Source organism: Triturus cristatus, chromosome 12, assembly GCF_964204655.1.
Source record: "Triturus cristatus chromosome 12, aTriCri1.1, whole genome shotgun sequence".
In the NCBI taxonomy this organism is placed as follows: domain Eukaryota; kingdom Metazoa; phylum Chordata; class Amphibia; order Caudata; family Salamandridae; genus Triturus; species Triturus cristatus.
Window position 1 is genome coordinate 131,878,399 of NC_140595.1, and position 20,510 is coordinate 131,898,908.

Below are 20,510 nucleotides of genomic sequence, written 5' to 3' on the forward strand. Positions count from 1 at the left end.
GCAAGCAAGCAGACCCCTGTGCGACCCCCCCCCCCCCCCCCCAACGCCTGGCCACCAGCCCATCTAAAAAATGACCCCTCCCTTGAGCGATGACCCCTGCGCAACTCCCCCCCCCCCTAAAAACAATTTGCATGAAAATACAAATATTAATATAAATAAATAAATAAAAACGACAAATTAATTTAAAATCCCCTTTACCTCTTCAGAGGCACGGCGCACATCGTTAAGAGGAAGCGAAAGGGTCTCTCTGTTTCCTCTAACAACGCTGATAGCCTCCACCCTCCTTGCCACACATACCTTTACAACGTAATTTGTTGTAAATGCATGCGTGGTAAAGGCTATGAGTGGTAATGGTGCATGCGCTATAACGCATGCGTGGTTAAGGATATGCGTGGAAACAGCCACGTTGTAATTGCCGTTTCCCTCACGACTTTGTAGTAAACTCACAAGACATCAGGCGGAAGGCAATCCCCATGTATTTGTATCTCAAACGTATTTTGATTTATTTATATATAATGAACTTATAAGCTTTTGTTTACTTCAGAGTGCAAGGTAATGTCTGCAGTCTCCATTCCGAAGAAAGGGAGAACACTTCCAATCAAGTGGGATTAATACCGGAGTGATCTCCACCCATGAGGTTTGTTTCTAAGTGAGGACCAGAGGCTTCAGATTATGCTTCCTCTTTCTTTGCTGTTTATTAACATACTTTTCAGAGCAGTTAATTACATTTCAACATTTGAAAAAACTACATTTCCAAATAGTCTTCTCGTGACATCAACAGTACACCAATCAGGCCATGACCCTGCAGGTATAATGACTAGGCACCATTTCTATTCCCCTTTCTTTGCTGCTCCGCTCAAAGGTAAGTACCCATTTGTTTACTCTTCTGGTCATAACTCTTATTCGGTCAGTAAAGTGTATTCCTTTACTCGCAGTCATTACATATGATCCGCGCACCCTATGGGCTTGTTGCTGCTGGACTTACACCGGATATTGGTGCTCATGAGGCTAGAAGCGGAGCGCTAGTCGCTCCGACTATCGTCCCATGTCTAGCTTGCCGTCCGTGCGCTACTCGCACTGCGGGAGACCCTCCGTACATCGGGTAGAGGGGGCCATGATGCCTCGCAAGCAGAGCGCCTGATCACTGAAGGGCCTGTCTAGTGCTTCCCCTACGCCTGCATGGGCAAATTACAGGCTTTGTGTCACTTTAACGTAGCTCCTGCGGCCTTATTCTATTTCCTTCTGACCAGGGCTGCCCCCATCCCCCTCAGCTGCTTGTGCCAGCATTACGCCGGTCAATCACCCTTACACAATAGTAAAAATAACAAACGATGGGCAGAATGCTGAACATTGCAAACATTCATCCCCAGTCACAAAGATCGGGGTTTAATCAGTCGTTCTTTTGCTCACCATGCCACCCCAGTTTAGACCCAGCCATATGCAAATCAGTCCAACTCGAACTGCCTAGCCAGGTCCTCCCTGGCCGGAAACAAGCATCCAGGGACTGGTTTCGGGGCACGCCACCCCAGTTTGAACCCAGCCTTGACTCTGTTCCTCATGGGAACAGTCCAGCCCGAACTGCCAAGCCAGCACCTTCCTAGAATGGAAACAACTATCCTGGACAATTTTGTATTGCATTTTCACCCTAAGTGGGAAGGGTATGCCCTGACATGGGTCCCGTGCTTGCTACACCACCGGTTTCAAGCTAGCCTGGCTGATGAGAAACCGGTCCCAGGATGCTTGTTTTCCGGTCCAGGGAGGACCAGGCAGTTCGGGCTGGACTGTACCCAAGGGGAACAGGGTCAAGGCTGATTTGCATATGGCTGGGTCCAAGCTGGAATGGCAATCAAAATAACGATGGATTAAACCCAGATCTGTGAATGGGGGTGAATGTTTGACAATGTTCAACATTCCGTCCACCATCTTTTTCTGCAGCATTACACAATGTCATGGCAGGGCGCCAGTTTTTTGATAATGAGGAGGCATTTGATAGTGAGGATTATCAGACCCTCTTTGAAGACAACCTGGTTTAGGCCTTCGATGACTCAGTGACACACTCAGTAAATAGGGCTCTAGCAGCCGCCCTCCAACTCTTCACTAACCACCTCCAGCGAAATGCCCTTAACTCTGCCCCACCACTTGCCCTCCCCTCGCAGATAGTGACCAGCTCTCCGAGGACTGGCCCCACATTGCCACCATGACACACATTTCATGGTCATACTCTGCATGCAACTTGCCACCAGAGGAGGTAGTCCCTTCTCCTTCACACGACCCGGACTCGGAACCCCCCTCTTCACCTCCATCTGACACCGATGACTACCTCCACACTGCAAAAGCGCTGAAAGAACCTGCGTGACTATTCCCGCCCCTCTATCTCCACCCAACTCCCCCCTAGACTCCTCTGGATTTTGACTCAGACTCATCGTCCACCCTCGCTCTTCGGCCTGGGCCCTCCTTTCACTGGTTGTACACTATGTCCATGACCTCATGCGTAAAGGTTACAAAAATAAAGTCCACAACAGGCTACGTTCAGAATACCCACTGCCCGACGTAACAAAGGCAAAGTCACCCCGGAACTAGGCCCCAACCTGGTAACCTTTTTAAAACAGTCTTCTAAAGACCCAAAGAAGAGGAACAGGTCATAGAGGGTATGTCAAGATATGGTTCTCGACTTGACAGGGCCCCTTTGCAAGATAGTAGAGATGGCAGTTACCGGTAAAGAAACGGGCTTCCCTCCATTGACCCAGACATATTAGCAGGGTGACCCAGATGGCCTTGTGCCTTCTGGGAAATGTTAACTGCGCCCTTTTGGCAAAGCGCCGCAGATCCATTCTCATTCATTTAGACCAGAAATTGGCGGAGCTAGCCAACGTTGAACTGGGCCCAAAAGCAAATTGTCTCCTCTTCGGGCACAAATTTTTGAGAGACACCGGTAAATTTGTACTGATTTTTACTGCTTTAGACAAAGCACCGTCTTCACTGCAGAAAGTGTTCCGTACCAAACCCCTTTCTGGGCAGGCCGGCCGATACAGAGGGTGATCCACCAGCCATTCATACTCTTCAGGCCTTTCCAGAACTTACCAAGGCGAAAACCTCTCCTACAGCGTTGAGGCACGCTCCTCCTTTTATACCTCCAGAGGCCGTGGAGGGTGCAGCAGTTACAACCAAAAGGTCCTCCCAGAGGCCAAGGAAACTTCAACACCTCCTCAGGTGCTTCAGGTAAGCCTCATTTGTTCAAATAGGGAGCAGGTGTGAGAAGTTGGCCTGGTATATGATGTTCACTAGTTAAAGTGACCACCTTGTACCATGCCAAGCAACCCTTATGGTGTGGTTGTAAGTCAACCTTTTCGGACTAGCTGCCCTAGTGGTAGCGTAGGCTAAGCAGTCTTTGAGGCTAAACTCGTTAAAGCGTGTTAAGCAGGCTGTTTTACCAAATGTAACCCCCTTTTATACCGATGAAAGGACACCACACAGATATATATTCAAAATATATATGTATTTATTTCTCAAAGTAACCCCTAGACTCTTTATGAGCACAGGAGCACAAATCGTTAAACAAGACAACGTTATAATACACAGAAGTTGCACTTTATATGGATGGGCCCTGGTGGCCACTCAAACCATATACTAAAATAGTGGTATAAGTACCACGAACAGGAAAGGGAAAAGGCCTAGGGCCTCTAGAATCGCTGGGCCTACAAGGAGCTAACTTTAGTTAGTGACCAGGAGGTCCACGGGTTGCGTGTGCAGTGAGGAAAGTCACACGCGTGCTCCCATAGGTTTTCAATGGGTCCGTAAAAGTTTAAAAGTTACTGCAGAAAGGGTCTTCTGGATGGACTACGATCTCAAGATTCGAAACACAGACACTAGAGATGATTCTCTACACTTGGGCACCGGAGTGCCAGCTTTACCTCACCCACAGGAAGCGGGTGCATAGGTCTCGAAGTGCGTCGGGTTTCTTCTATCGATTCAATGGAGCCTGATGACAAAGATGCTGCAGGCGGTCGGTCCAGAAGAGCTGCGTTGGATCCAAGAGTGGATCGGAGTTGTGGAAGACCTGAAAGCAGAGGGGACAGTGTTCACAGTCACTAGCCAGTGACCGGCGTGGCACCAGGTAGGTACCAGGCGATGTCAGGTGCAAACAGGTGGTGAAGGGTAGCTTGTCTCCGCAGCCACGTGGTCCCTGAAGGTCGACGACGTCCAGGAGTCGGTTCACGAGCTGTCCCACGCAGGCTCTCGCTGGCGGCGGTGTCGGCGACTCAAAAGAAGCAAACAAGCCTTGGCAAAGGCAGGAGTCGTGGAAAGAGAGGAAAGCTGATTGTTCTGACCAGCAAGGTCAGAGGGGCTGCTCTTTTGGAGAGCAGCTAGGGCCAGTCTGGAGCAACCAGACCAGCGTCGTGGATTTCAAAATAGGTCGCCAAAATGGCCACTAGCCAACGGGCCAGGGACCGGGCAGGCGCGTCGAGATGCAAAGTGCAGAGGGGCCCCACGCAGATCGTGGAGATGCTGGAGGGCTCACCTTTGGTGCAGATGCTGCTTGGTGGTTGGGCTTCTCAGGACCCAAAGCACAACTTGGAGGGAGCCTCTGTTGTTGCGCTTGCAGCTTGTCGTCGGTCTTTCAAGATGGCTGGCTCCACGTGTCTCGGTGCCTCCACGGGTTCCTTCTTCTCAGGGACTGTGGATCGGGCGGTGAGAGGTCTGGAGGTCCAGGTCTTGTCGGGCTCTGGGCTCGGGCTCCGGCAGGAGGCGGCGGCAAAGCAGACGTTCAATAGCTGGTTGGTGCTTGCGTTAGCAAGATGGTCACTCCCTGACCATAGGGGAGATTTCCTTCAGTCCTCTGTGCAGCAGAGCGTCGAAGTTCCCGTCTTCTTCTTGTGGTTAAGTTGATTCCAGGATGTCTGAAGTCTTAGGACACAGCTCCTACCTTTAAGCGGATTCTAGGGGCCGGACTACCTGCTAGGTCCCTCCCTAAGGGTGGGACCAGGAAGGGGGGTGGTTACACCCCCAATCCTTTGTCCAGCTCGCCCCAGGTCCGGGGCTGGTGTGCCCCAGGACCGGTTTGAACTGGCATATGCACCGAGGCTCCTTGTGAGCCTCAGGCATGTCTCATTCCATTCAAGCCCTACCTGACCAATACACAAAATCCTGTCTGGGGTGGTGCTCGCACCTCCCCTGGCAGGAAACCCTTTGTCCACGTCTCCCAAGCTGGAAGGACTCCCAGCAGCAGGAGGGCAGACTTGTATCTGTGGTGGCAGCATCCATTTTGTGGAGCTGAGGCTATGTCTGATTTTACCCGGGTTTCAGGTACTGTACATGTCGTGTCCCTCTAGAAGGGTGGAATGCTAACCCCGTCGCCAGAATTGGCGAGGGGTTAGTATTCCAATTCGTATGACACCTTACTCGACATGTTTTGATAAAGCCAAACCAAAGATAGCATTTAACCGCGAGGTTCATAATGCACTTAAGAGTATATGGTATGACGATATCTGGAAACAGTAGAAGGAAGTGGTTCCGACCACTGCAGACAGGCTCAGCTCATGCCAGAGCACCATCTCACATGGAACCAAGCACTCTGCCTTCAGGATTGTTAAGGCCTGCCATAGGAGTGACTTATAGGTTAACATGTGTCCCATTTAAGGTTAGGCATAGGTATACTACACCTAAGTAAGAGGTGGTTACACCAACTTACCCCAGCTGAGTGATCAGCCAGTTGTGTCAAATTTGTTAGGCCAAGCCTGGGGTGGCATAATACATGCTTCAGCCCCTGGCAGGCCTTAGATACACCAATGCCCTGGGTACCTAGTGTACACTGGTACAGGGGCTCACAGGGTGATCCAACCAATTGGGTATGTACCTAGGGTACATGGAGTCCATTTTAAAGAGAGAACAGCCAGGCTGAGATCCTGAATGGCAGGATCTCAGGCCAACTAAGTCGAAAAACCAGCTAGACACTAGGCAAAAATTTGGGGGTAACCATAGTCAGATATCCACCTTCCTACAGCAGGACACAGAGCTTCCTCCCCAACTGGTATTCCATCACTTGTGGGTTCTGGAAAACGTCTTCAGGTTCAAAATAGAGTTGTTCGGGACACCTAATAAATCCTTCTTCCCGTGAACTCTCCTTTTTTTCCCCTTTAAGATCAGTCTTTTATTCTAAACGAATTAGCCCAATTACTTCAGAAAGGGGAAATTAGTCACTGTCACCCCAATCCCTCGGGGGGTTTGCAGCAACATCTTCATGGTCCCCAAAGAAGAGAAAGGCTCGCATCTGGTCATCAATTTGAAGGATTTGAATTCCTGGACTCTTTAACATCACTTCAAAATGAAGGGCATTCATCTCTTCAGAGCTCTCCTTGAGGACTGGGACTGGATGGTCTGCCTCGACCGAAAGGACGCATTCTCTATTCCCATTTTTCCCCCTCACCACAAATTCCTCCAGTTCGGGTAGGACGGCTAATGGTTCCACTTCAAAGTCCTTCCTTTCAGTCTGTCATCCGCACGAGGTGCTTCATCAAAGTGATGCAGCTAGTGGTAGCGCAACTTCGTGCCAGAGGAGTGCGGCTTATCATACATCTAGACAATATCCTCCTGATGGCGCAAGACAAGCACATGCTGTTGACCCATCTTTCTTGGACCATTCAGTTGCCCCAAGATTTGGGTTTTCTGGTTAATCGGAAGAAGTCAATTCTTTACCCCTCCAAGTGCTTAGAATTCCAAATAGATTCAGTGTTGACCCTCCTTTCTCTACCTCAACCAAAATTAAAGCTGGTCCAGAAGGATAGTCTCATTGAGCGTTCTAGCCAGGATCGTGGGCCGGTTAGCGTCCTCTATACAAGCAATATTCCCAGCTCCCTTGCACAACCGAGACCTCCAGTGCCTCAAGACCCACCGTCTTCTACGCGGTATCTCCTTTTCAGAGACAATCAGTCGCACACTGGATACGAGGGCAGAATTACTATTGCTGGCTCAAACACATGGCAGCCTGGACTGGCAGAGCCAAACGTCGTGATCAAATCCGATGCCAGTCAATAGTATAGGGGAGCAGAATGCAGAAATATTTCTACTGGTGGGCAATGGAAGCCTGAAGAATCGCAACTCCACATAAATTGCCTAGAGCGGTTAGCGGATTCATTCGCCATCAAGACTCTTGTGCCTCACACTTCCAGCTGTTGTGTACTATGGAAGATGGACATCTCTGCTGTCCAGTAAATCAACAGACTGGGCGGGACAAATCCTGGGTTCTGTGGAGATTGACAAAGAATGTTGGCATTTGGCCTTTACCACTGCATTACATTGATTGTGGAGCATCTCCCAGGGCACAAAAACACTGTAGCCAACTGGAATTCCAGGCATCTCCGGGACGCTAGCAAGTGGAAACTACACCTGTCCATTTTCCTATTACTCCAGACAGTGGGCCCCGCGCGACACGGATCTGTTTTCCTCTCGTCTATCCAATCAACTTCCAAAGTTCTTTTCCTGGCATCCGGATCCGATGGCTCTGGCCACAGACGCCTTTCTCTAGGACTGGCATGGTCCCCTACAATATGCCTTACCTCCTTTCCTCTTGGTACCATGAGTGACAGCCCAGTCTCGCATCCAGCAGACAGAACTAGTCCTGATCACTCCACTATGGAGATCCCAACCATGGTTCCCATTCTGATGGAGATATCCTGCGATTGTCTTTACCAGATCACTCACTTCCCAGATCATCTTCTGAATCCATCCAGGCTTCGTCATCACTTGCTAATGCACGGCCATCTATATTTCATAGCATGGCGCAGTTCAGGAACCCAAAATTAGAACAGTGTCTAGACCGGGGGATAGGAAGATGTATAGATTTGAACCACTGAACCACTGATCTGAAGTCCCACTCTCTCAACTTCACAATAATAAGGTTACTTGACTGGGATATTGCCCCTCTAGGAGAAATAAACTACAACGGGGACTAAAGGGTGAAATCACCAGAATAGCTTGATCACCATGGCATGCAGGAAAGAGAACCAAAACATGCGTAGACACAAGGGTATTGCCAGAATGAGAACTAGCAGATTCAAAGAAATTCCGGACAACTTGCTGACCACTAAGAAAGCTGGAAGAGAATGATGGATTTATTAGGGATATTGTATGCTCAGCATACCCACATGCAAGTTCATTGGAGCAAATAACCTTGCTGCTGCAGCTAGGTCCAAAGAACCAGGAAGGCAAAGGGCGCCATGTTGCCCAGGACCCCGAGCTACATCTAAACAGATATCAACATTAAGTTGAGAGGAAACCGTCAGCATGGTCCAACTAAACTACACAGAGGACACAAGCCTCTGAAATGACTCATTCTCGGATACCTGACTAAGTGCTGCACACCAACTTCAACTTGTTAATGAAAGCAGACAGTCACAAGTCTTTGGAGGAAACAGGGGTCATTGTATCGGAGTCACCATACCACCCGCAACTCTCTTCCTCCATCTCTGAGAATATTACAGCACCCTGGAGGGTACCTAAAGGAAAACTTTGGATTGGCTAATTTGGAAGGTTGGTTTTGTTTTCAGAATTGTGATGTCTGGCTTCCAATTCCTTGTAGGATAACTTCAATAAGATGGGAAGTCTTTTGTGCCACTGTCTGTGATGCAAGTTTCTATGGGCAGCAGTGGAGACCCCAGGCATATACTACTCCACCTGAAGTTCTAGTATCTACACAACTGAAGTTTATCAACTCCCTCCTCAACAGTGCAGAACAATTTATTGTTTGGAGTCTGGAAGGCAGGACATGGTCATGTGGACACCATAGCTAACAAGTCCAAGGGTGCCGAAATACACCATTCTAAGAGGAAAATCTACATTTTTGTTGGTATTATAAAAACGCATTATTCGATCACATACATTTTTAAAATCATTAAGAAACACAACAATATAGCTACAAGCATATAAATGTATTAATTTCAACATATGTAAAATCAGGAAGGCATGGCCACAGATTACTACAACATAACATTTCCATGCCTTTACAGCAAAACATAAAATAAACAGGGGTTTCTGTATTAGAACCACAATCACATTGTCTCTTAGCCCTAAACCTCAACACCAATCTACAATCAACCTATAACAGAAGAAAAAGATAAAATCACTTCTGCATCAGTACGTTATTGCTCATTGCATGTTGAAAATGATCACAGGTTGTGAGTAAATGGACATATCTATGCAAAGAGAAATACACCTTATATGATTTTAGTGGATAAGTAGTCCATATTGGTTTCTCAAAATCAAATTTTGATTTGTCGTTGAATACATGTATTTCACAAAAATCTTGTCAACGCGCCATTGCCTAAGGGGGTCCTTATTCCCAAGGTATCCAACCACTGCTCACAAAAATGAGTATGTATCAGTTATATATTGACTAATTGGCATTTTAACTAGAATGGATAAGCGTTTTGAGAAAAAACTTCACTGGGTGTGGGTCAACTTATAGTATTCGAGAAGTTTACTGATTAAGAATTCAAGACGGGATAGGTGTTCCACCATTATTCACATAGATGAATTAGTTATGCATTACATATGCATTGTGTGTTACATCTCTCAAATTCTCAACACTTCTGCATAAACCGATGCAATGCTGCACCTTACGAGGGAGAGGCAAACTACAAATGAACACTTAACCAAATGCCAGTACAAGCACACTGAAGGTTCAAAGTATTGAGAGCAAAGTCCAAGGAGTTGATTCTGTGTCACTGTAGCAACGCGCTTCCAAAACCATGAATAAAATAAATAATAAAAACACACCACAGTAATCCGCTATAGATACGACTAAGCACACTGCAAAAACGGGAAACCAGGCATTAATTTCACAACCCAATGAAAAAACTTACAATAGTTTGCCGAGCTACCAAAGAATAATTCTAGACCTTTATGGGCTTCTTGTCTTTCTCAAAAACACCATGTTTAGAGCAGGAGCGTTGTTGCTTTCATTTGCAATCCGTGATAAAGATGTGACAGGAGTCAGAAGGTGGCTATGAAGTTTAATAACTGTAACCCTCAATTTTGGTCTTTAAATTGCACTACAATGTGGACTAGCAACGCTAGGAGATCACATAATGCAGTACACTATTTGATATTTGTTCCAGTTTGTATCTCTCGGGTTGTTTGTTTGCTGAGTTGGGGGTGTGCTGCTGTTCCCCGCTGCGAGCCTTACCTGGTGCGCCCTGTGTGCCTCGACATCTTGTTTCTTCTGTCCTCCGCCGCCGCCAACACCTACGCGGCCGCTGAGTGGGGACATACTACAATCCCCAGCAGCCTGTGCGGCAGGAAGCCCGCTGACAGCGTTTCCCGCGCCAGGAGGTGCTTAAACACCAGGCATCTCCTCGGCAGAGCGGGTTGTTTGTTTGCTGAGTTGGGGGTGTGCTGCTGTTCCCCGCTGCGAGCCTTACCTGGTGCGCCCTGTGTGCCTCGACATCTTGTTTCTTCTGTCCTCCGCCGCCGCCAACACCTACGCGGCCGCTGAGTGGGGACATACTACAATCCCCAGCAGCCTGTGCGGCAGGAAGCCCGCTGACAGCGTTTCCCGCGCCAGGAGGTGCTTAAACACCAGGCATCTCCTCCGCGTCGCGGGACGCGCGCGGGCGACGCCGGGCTAAGCCCGGGCAAAGGGCGGGCCCTCTGAAGCCCTCAGGAGCCGAAGGAGGCCGGGTCGGGCCCACCCCATTGACTTGTTATCGCTCTGATAGTGTATGGATAGATCTGGTATGTGCGGTTATCATTATTAGAAGTGTCACTATTTATTGGCTGGTAATACAGAGACTATTGTGCCCTTTGCCTTTAATTGGTTGTGCAGTTATATCATCGCATCATGAATGAGCCGTCTAAAAAGGGTACCCTTGATAGGTATTTATTGAAAACTAACTCTGGTTCTGACCGGGATGCTACTCTTGCAGAACTTAGGGCTAGGCGTCGCTGCTCTATTGAGCATATTAAAAATATGTCATTAGCTACGGCCACTCTTTCTGAAGCTGCCTGCCCAGACAAGAATGTCTATTCTCCACAAGAGTCCCCGCAACCCCTGGGTACCAATGACTCCTCAACTTGTTTTAGTAATTTAATCGTAAGGGATTCATGTAATGATTTGTCCCTAACTGCATTTCCTTCTCCTATTGATATAAGTAATATCCCGGCTGTACCAAATGAGCTGTTGGCTCAAGTCATCGAGTCGCTACCCCCTACTGACATTGCATCTAGCCAGCCTACATTGTCAGGTCCATTGCCCAGGAAAACGAGGAAGATAGATTCTGAGCCACGTAAAAGCAAAAGTAAAAATTCATCTAGTAGTAATTCCACTGTAGCTTGTCCTGGAAAAGATCCTACTCCTTGCATTGTGAATTCATCTTCTCCCGGTAGTATTGCTTCTTGTTTAATTCAAGATGCAACTGCTGTGGATTTATTGGATAAAATTGATAAACTATTAAATACACTTATGTTGCCAATTGTTGAGAGTTTAAAGACTATCGAAAGAAGGTTAGAGAAAGTAGAAACTCTAATGGGTAACAAGAGGGACCTAACTATGAGCTCTGCAGGCCCCCCACTTACACTTTCTACTGTCTCAGCTTCTGTCACATCATCTTCTAATTCACCATTAGGTGAGATAGTCTCTCAACCTAATATAAGTATAAGCAAGGGAAGGGATAGCTATGCAGATAGTACTATTAATTCTAAATTATCTTGCCCAACTATGGCTAGGAATAGTGCAGTAGTAAACATCCCAAAGCAAGGGGGTCCATTGCCTGATAAACCAGGTCACAATACGGATTCCTCGGCTAAGTTACGAGGTCCGTTTTCTATTAATTTACCACCAGAAGCTGTCCCTTTGACAGTTGTGCTTGCGGGGTTCCCACGTTAAAAACAGATGCTGCTGAAGGGTACCTACAATTAAAAAACAAGGTCATCCATTGGCTAGGTCAAAATCGCCCTCTTCCTCCGCATATCAATGGGGAAATTTTGCACGTAAGGCGCCTACCTTGGCTGGGTAATACACCAAAAACCATAAACGGGGATGTTATCCTAATTAATTTTAGGGATCCTAGAGCTGTTGCTCATATTTTAAATTGGAACACACACTATAGGAGGTCTCTTATTACAACATGGGAACTAACCTATTTTTTCCCAAGACCAAGGCCAGTTGCCTTCTCTGATTTGGGGGGCTTATCTAATACCCAATATACTCCCTTGATTCCTCTGAGAAATAGATTCGAGGTGTTAGAAAGCTTAGAGGATGTAGATTGACTTAATAACTATAAGTCTATGACAGTACCATCTGATGAGTCACTGACCAATACACATATCCACCGCAATGAGCTCAGGACTGTACCATTTGCAGCAGGGGTAGAGTATAGCTCCAACCATCTTATTGACCCTGATTCGCCTACACCAGATAATGTCATGGTCAATACCCAGGATTTAACGGGGAATCTATTCTCATGGAATATTGCTGGGTTGACCTCCAAAGTGGAATCCATGGAGTGGATGTGCTATGTTAATAAATTTGACCTATGCATATTCCAGGAGACCTGGTCTTGTGAACCCTGTTTCGTGCAGGGATATTTGAATTACTCTGTCCCTGCGGTAAAAGGCCTGAGGGGTAGACCAATGGGGGGCTTAACAATATGGGCTCGCCAATCTTTAAAATTGGCCATCAAAGTTGTTGATACCAAAAACAAGGATATACAACTAATTAGATTGGATTCAGATAAGCTGGGCAGTGTAGACATCTACAATGTTTATGTTCGGAGCAAGAGGAGAGGGAGGTCTGAGGTATTAGAAGCCCTGGTCAGTCTTATTGACACACAATCGTCGAACAATAATATTATCATTGCGGGTGATTTTAATAGCACATTTGAACCCCTGATAAGTGATGACGAATTGTTTGGAGACGAGGAGGATCGACTATGGGGCGTTCCTAAACTAGAGCTCCCTCCCATTGCGCGCTGGACTGCTGATGCTATTGGCCTAAACGCCCTATGCTACCAAAAAGGACTAAGAGCCCTAAATGGCAGGACTAGTGGAGATAGGAATGGTGCAAGCACATTTGACAATGGCCGACATAACAGTAGAATTGATTATGTGTTATGTAGTTTAAAGCTATGGCCATTGATATGTGATATGATGGTCGAAGGGAGGCTCGAGAGCGACCACAACCCCTTGTGCCTAACGCATAAATGGTGGTCTCACATCAACTTGTCCGCAGGATCTCCTGTGCCCGTCCCCCCCCCGGACTGTTCCTACTAACGACATGCGGAGATTAAGATGGGAAAAGGTAGCAATTAACCATCAGGCTATTGCTAGCATCAATAGTCATGTTGACTCAGCTATACTAGACATAGAGTATTGTAACACACTTAGCAATGGCTTAGACAAGGTAGAAGGAATTCACAATTCTCTTTTTGATATAATCAAGGGATATTTCCTTAAACCTGTGAAAAACAAAGGTGACAGAGCTCCAAAGCCTGCTAAATGGTATAACGAAGAATGTAGGGAGTCACGACTTGCTCTGGGTAACGCTATTAAGGGAGGGCAAACAGCTTTAATTCAAGCTGCTAGGAAAAACTATAAAATTAGTATCCTCAAGGCTAAACAAGCTTGGGATGAGCACCATTGGACTGAGCTAAAGGCAGCTAGTGACAGCAGGGATTCTCGGCTGTTCTGGCACATTGTTAGATGGGGAAAATCAGGTGGCCCTGAGTCCCCTCATAACAATGTCCCTGAAGCTGAATGGATAAAATTCTTTAAAAATCAATATGCTGCTTTTAACATCGTAAACCCGCACGAGACAATTAGTGTAGATCTCCCAAAAGAAAATTTCTTCTGTCCTGGTGAAATTATGACGGCCCTTGATACGGTTGCTTGTGGTCGTGCCCCCGGCCTTGACGGAGTGCCAGCGGATTTATTTGTTAATGATAAGGAGCGCTGGTGCTTGTATATCCATCACCTTATTAATGCTATCGCTCTGGGTGTAACAGTTCCAAAATCCTGGCAGGGTGCAGTAATTATCCCTGTCTTTAAGAAGGGTGATCGATCCCTGCCGGGCAACTATAGGCCTATAAGCCTCATAGATACCATCCAAAAGGTAGTGGGTCGTGTGATCGTCAATAGGCTCCTGGATTGGGCGGAAGAGACCAATGCCCTTTCAACTTTCCAGGCTGGCTTTCGACGATCCACAAGTACGGTGGACCAGGTCTTTCGTTTTACCTTGATACAATGGAGGACGGTTGTGCTCGGCAAAGGAAGCCTGTATGCGGCCTTTGTCGATTTACGGGCCGCTTTTGATCTTGTCCCCCGACTAAAGCTATGGACGGTCCTTCAGAAGCAGGGCATTCCAAGCGATTTACTATCTATGATAATGAGGCTTCATGAATCTAATTACGCCAGAATCCAGTGGGGTGGTTTAGGTTTGGTAACTTCGGACTTCCCTGTTGAGAGGGGCGTCCGACAGGGTTGCTCGATGGCCCCAGTTCTTTTTACACTTTATATTAATGATGTTGTAACACGTATGACTTCTGCACAAGTGGATGCTCCTTTTTTAGATGGGATTAAAATCCCCATTTTAATGTTTGCTGATGACACGCTCATCCTATCTAAAACCCCTAGTGGATTGCAGTGTGCTTTGTCTATCTTTGACAAATTCTGCGGTGAGTACGGCCTAGAGGTAAATATTGCCAAAACTAAGCTGATGACTTTTAACCCTTATCGTAGTTCCAAGACAAAAATTACCTTAAATGATCGACCGCTAGAGGTAGTGAACAACTTCACTTATTTGGGTATGCACATATCTAACACGAAGAGCTGGCGGCATCATATTGAAATCGCAACAATTAAACACAGGCAATTGGCCGGTGCAATTAGCTCAGAGCATAGAAAATCCCTGACCAAACCTGTAAAACCTGTTTTACAGGTTTATGAAGCAAAAGCTCTGGGTTCTGTACTCTATGGCGCAGAGCTGTGGGGTTTTGAGAAGATGGCTGCTCTCCAATCTTCAGAGAATAAATTTCTTAGGGGTATAACAGGTGTTCCCAAAAGCACTCCACTGCTGCCCCTCAAGTATGATTTGGGCAGAAGAGCCATTTTAGATTTGGCGCAGCTTCGTCCAATATTGTACTGGCGCAGGTTATGGACAACTCCTGCGCTTTCTCATTATGCAGGAGGTTTTTTAGACATTATAAGAACCGATGTCCATCATAAAATTGGTTTGAGCACACTCTGGGACGATCCTGTAGGTTCTACCTTCCCTTCTAAAAGTACACATAAGACTATCTACTGGGAGATGGTCGCCCATCGGCATTGGAGTAGCTCCAGCACTGGTAACATGACTGGAGAGTTCCTAGAGGCCAAGATGTATCCTCATCTTGAACCTTACTGGGACATTATAACAAAGCCCAGAGACAGGAAGCTTCTTTTCCAATTGAGAGCAGGTGCACTCCCCCTCAGATCTTTGACGTCAAAGTGGGAAGTGGGATCCAGTGATGGCTGTCCTGTTTGCGGTACTAATAAAGAAACCATCGGACATTTTTTATTTTCTTGTAAAGCTTATGCTTCACCAAGGCGTATATGGCTGTCCCCGATGTGCAAAAATATAGGAACTACTAGTAGCACTACGTATTATATGCACCAGTACATTGACCTGGATTTCGGTTGCCACTGCAAAATACCTAGGTTGGGCGTGGATGATTAGACTGAGACTGCTAGTCGCTTGACAATTCTCTTGAACAGGGAGAGACTGCTAGTCTTTCGACTATTCTCCCCCTTGCTATTTCTTGCATTTTACTACTTGTACTCTGTTTTTAAAATTATTGTTAATCAATTCTTCCTGTTTTTAATAATCAACATCCACTGTTATTAATGCGGAATGTTTTACCCAGGGTTTTAAACAAGTCTAATTGGTTGAAGTTAACAAACAACACCTGTCGCTAAATCGACTACAACGTTTCCTTCACGGACGTTATCAAGTCAGAATTTGTTTATGTATGCATGTATCGAATCATTATTGAATTTAATCGTTTTTTAACTTATTTTATGAAATGTATTATCGTAATTGTATTTTGCTTTTATGAATGATATTCGAATAAAGCATACTTTGACTGACTGACTGACTGTATCTCTCTGTACTAGGCTTTTTTACTCTAATGCAAGAAAATATCCCCCAGTGTTAAGTTATACCAAGCCCATTTAAGGGGTGGCAATATCGAAAACGTTGTGGTGTTCCAATTCTAAGTGGGAGTCAAGATTCTGTGAGTGCTCTAAATTGAGGTGGGAGTATTGTCTATCCAGATTAGCGTGTTAATGGGACAAAGGCAAATGGATATCATCCAGCAGGGGGTAGAAGGTGGATAATACATTGTGAAGGATGCCAAAAAGGGTGTTTTATCCTGTAGACTGCATAAAGAGTGAAGGGATCAAAGTTATGGGTGTCCATTAAGGGCACAATGTAAGATGAGGAAAAAAGGGCTTCCCATAAGATATCCAAAGGGAGACAACATGTGTGGGTTGCTCCATTGTGTATGTGGACCCCCTTTTATACAGCTGTCTCAGGTAGCCAATTATGTGACCGTTTGAGGTGTCCGACTGGTGGATATTCTACAGAGTACTAAAACTAAAGCAAGGACACGGACATCCAATGGATCAACATCCGGGAACAGAAAAACGGCAGCAGAGACTGCCATCTACAGAGGAAATTCTAATCTCTTGTGTGTCCCATGGAGGACCATAGCCTCCTTCTAAAGTCATAGGCAAAAGTCTGCACCTATGACCACGCCAGCTATGAGCTATTTAGCTCACTGACGAAGAAGGGTAAGTCAATCTACTCACCCTTTCTACTTCTTAGGTGCTCTGGAAATAAGACAACCTACTCACACGCTGGTCCTGATGAAGGCCACCTGACTCATATGAGCATTTATTGGGCGAAACAGGTCTACCTTCCACAAGGTCCTGTGGACCAGTAACTAATCCACATAAGCACCACCAATTCTTTATAATCATATCCCTCTCCTGAAAAATAAAAGGTGATTACAGGAAAGGAGATATTTTTAACCACTTTTCACGACTGCCATTACCCAGTCTCCCTACTGGTGGAGGGTGGTTAATCACTTGGAGAATGGAACCCTCAAGTGATTACGACCCCATGATGACACTACTCACCTTACAACAAGAGTGGAGAAATTACATATTCCGCATACTGTTAAAGTGTGTTTGAGGATCTCCGATAGAATTTCTTTGAGACTCTGGTCTATTGACACAAGTTATTCATTCCCCATGAACGATAAGATTGATAATCTGGAAGCTGAATGAATTGTGCTTCTCTCTCCCTGTTATTTTTTCATGAGCATCCAATAGAATGTCAATTTAATGCTTTCTTAGCATTGTTGAAGTGCCATCTTGTAATGGTGCCATGCAGTGCTTTAAAAGTGGGATGAAAGTGGTTAGGGGAGTGAGGAAGGTAATCTAGAAACGATGGCCAAAGAAGCGCAACTAAAATTCCTTACAAAGAGGAATGCTCAATTTAATTAAGGCTGTGTCTTAAAACGTATGAACTAGAATCCTGCGCTTCGCATGGCATGCTTTCTGATCAGTATTTGAGAGCCTGTCTGTGAGCGTAAATCAGTATTGCATACTGAAACATCACAAGAAGGAACAAACACCAAAAACAAGCCAGAACCGTTTGACTTTTTACCAGCTCTTGTTAGCCGTATCAGATAAATGAGTAACAAAGGTTTAGCTTTGAAGTGTTCCAATAAAAATAAAAAAACAATCTGAGCGGGTGAACCAAGCATTAAGATCTATAGATCTATAGGGGGGGGGGGGGAATAGTGTCTGCAGCACTCCTGTTTGCTCCTTCAATGCACTTTCCTCGTAAGACACTTACTTACACCCTTTTTTTCCCTCCCGGTATCTTTCTAAAATCTTCCATCTGCATAACTCAAACGTCATGCCTTTCTATTCACCGCTGTCTTTTTACTCTGTCCTTCTGCATGTACTTCCTCGCCTCATTTCCCTTTCACCATGCCCTCATTCTCTCTTCCCACACCTTTAAACACAGCATTTTATTTTCCTTTGAAGCCGTCAACAGCTTTCTTTACCCGTTTCACAAACTTTAACATTAAATTGTGATTACAACTGGTACGCCTGTTACCTTAACTTTGTGTCCATTGCCATGGATCACCCCCACATCCTCAACCCACTCAGCCAGGAGTCAATAGAAACATCAGAAATATATTGCACTAAGAAACATCTCGGGAGAAAAAAAATCAAATACTTATAGGGAATGGATAACGAAGTAAACCTGAAATGTAAAAAGGGACTGCATTGCAGACATTGTTCTAGAGTTTGTTGAAGATTCGATCAGTGTTTTATTGCCTGTAAAGTTATGCAGGTGAATATCTGTCAAGGTAGTAAGCAGTTTCATAGTCAGTTTTATACTCCAGAAGTGTCTGGGAGTTCGCGATACCGGCCCAACTAAAGCCCTAGTGTCGCACGATTTTTGACATTCCCAATTGGCAGTCTATATCAGCACCCACAAGGGGTGACTTTGCAGGATGGAAAGGCTACATCTAAATGATTTCAAACAGGGGCCCATGGCACCTGCGCGGCGAGTGCTAATACGCTGCTGTCGACCCCACATTCACCCCCCCCCATACCATTTCGAGATCTTACTGTCAAGCAAGTCTTCCAGTTCCTTGTCCTCTGCCCCGGCACCCGCCATCTTTGCTACCCCTGGAAAAGCCGGTGAGGCGCGGGGACGGGGCTGCTTCTACAGTGCCATGACGAGACCAGGCTGACAGCCAATGGTACAAAATACAACCCTTTGGCCCAAAAAAAAAAAAAAAACTCGGCATGACGTGACTTGACTCCGCCTCATATTGTGACATTTCCAAGTGGCGATGTCATAGACATAAAAAGCAGACTACAGCAACAAGAAAGGAAAAAACCCCGGCCCGTGGGAAAGAAGATGCTACGATCACCCTTGTGATTCGGAAACTTAATAACAGTCAATAGCTTGCAGGTGTAATAATTATATAATATTTAAGTTTATTTTGTACGCTGTTTATTTTAAAGGGGGCCTCATGTCATGAGTGACTTTGAAACGATATCTTTTTTCCTTAATCCAAGAGCACTATGAGTCAATAGCCTGCAGGTGTAATAATGATAATATTTTAAAGTTGTTTTGTTAGGGAGTTTATTTTATCGGGAGCCTCATGTCTCGAGCGACTAAAAAACTATGTATTATTTTTTTTTAAAGCACTATGAGTCAATGGACTACAGGTGTAATAATTATAATATTTTTAAAGTTGTTTTGTATACGCCGTTTATTGTATAGGGGGAGGGCTCATGTCACGACTGGCTCAGAAACTATATATTTGTTTTTTTAACCTAAGAACACTATTGCATGCTTACATTTTTGAGCCCCTATTTGCAACGTGAAATAGCAGAAAACAAGTACAAAATGCAACGGTTGTTGACTAAGATCTGTGCTTTAGTGCACATACTCACCAAAAGGGGCGGTGAACTGGGGGTGGTGTGTGTGCGGGCATAAGAGCGAGACTAAGGGGTCCATTAGGATGTAGGGCGGTGGGACCACCGCGGCGCTGGCGGTGCGGAAAAATGCCTTTTTCCGCCCGCCAGCAGCGGACATCACGCCCGCCAAATTAGTATGGACAAACATAGGCCAATTCCCTACCACCGCGGTGCGACGCGCATCGCCACCAAAGCGCGCCCGCCACCGCGGCGGTGGGAGCCAATGGAGACTCACCGCCATGCAGAATGACGTCCGCCCCGCTCCACAAATTAGGATGACTCAAGCAAGAAGACGCACCGCAGGGGAGACACCGCCCAACCAGAGTCGGCGGAAGCTTGACAGCGGAGCACGAAACCAGAGTCCCGGTCACGACCGCCATGGACCAAGCTCTACACATCTTTCCGGTGCTGCACCTGCTACATCACCAGGAACTCATGGACCATCGCGGACACCGCCGCAGGTACGCAACCACACAACACACGGCCTGACACAGGGTCCAAATCCACATAAGACACCCTAGGGGGGACAGGGACACATCCACAAGGGCACCCACATATCACCCACCTGCCACAAAGTCACCCCGCTGCATCCTGGACACACAGCTACCGCCACCATGCAGCAATGTCCCGGCCACGTCACCGCAGCGGCAAACACAAGCAAATACATGCGCACAATGCAGAAGGCAGGGCCAGTGCCAGGCATGGGCAGGGCACCAGGCATGGGCAGGGCACAAAGACCACAGGGACACACCCACTCCCACCACACACTAGCACACCCCATGAAGGCACATGTCATGTGCCCCTCCTGTGCACCCCATGCACAACAAGAAGCCAGGGCAATACACACCCTGCACCACACAACAAACACTCATGGAGACACACAATGCAGGAGTGGCTGCACAGGAACACACAACACACAGCACAGGGCCAGGGAAACACACTCAACACCAATATCAATGAGGACAAGCAAC

General features: G+C 46.4%; 1 protein-coding gene across 1 annotated transcript in view; it reads right to left on the reverse strand.

Annotated features, from left to right (window-relative positions):
* The window catches only part of PEX19 (peroxisomal biogenesis factor 19), a 91,959-nt gene extending 73,083 nt beyond the window's left edge, over positions 1 to 18,876 (reverse strand). The window contains exon 1 of the mRNA XM_085638361.1: positions 18,679 to 18,876. Within this exon, the coding sequence (XP_085494487.1) occupies positions 18,679 to 18,727 (49 nt within the window). The 5' untranslated portion in view covers positions 18,728 to 18,876. The remainder of the gene's footprint in view (positions 1 to 18,678) is intronic.
* Positions 18,877 to 20,510: the final 1,634 nt, after the last annotated feature.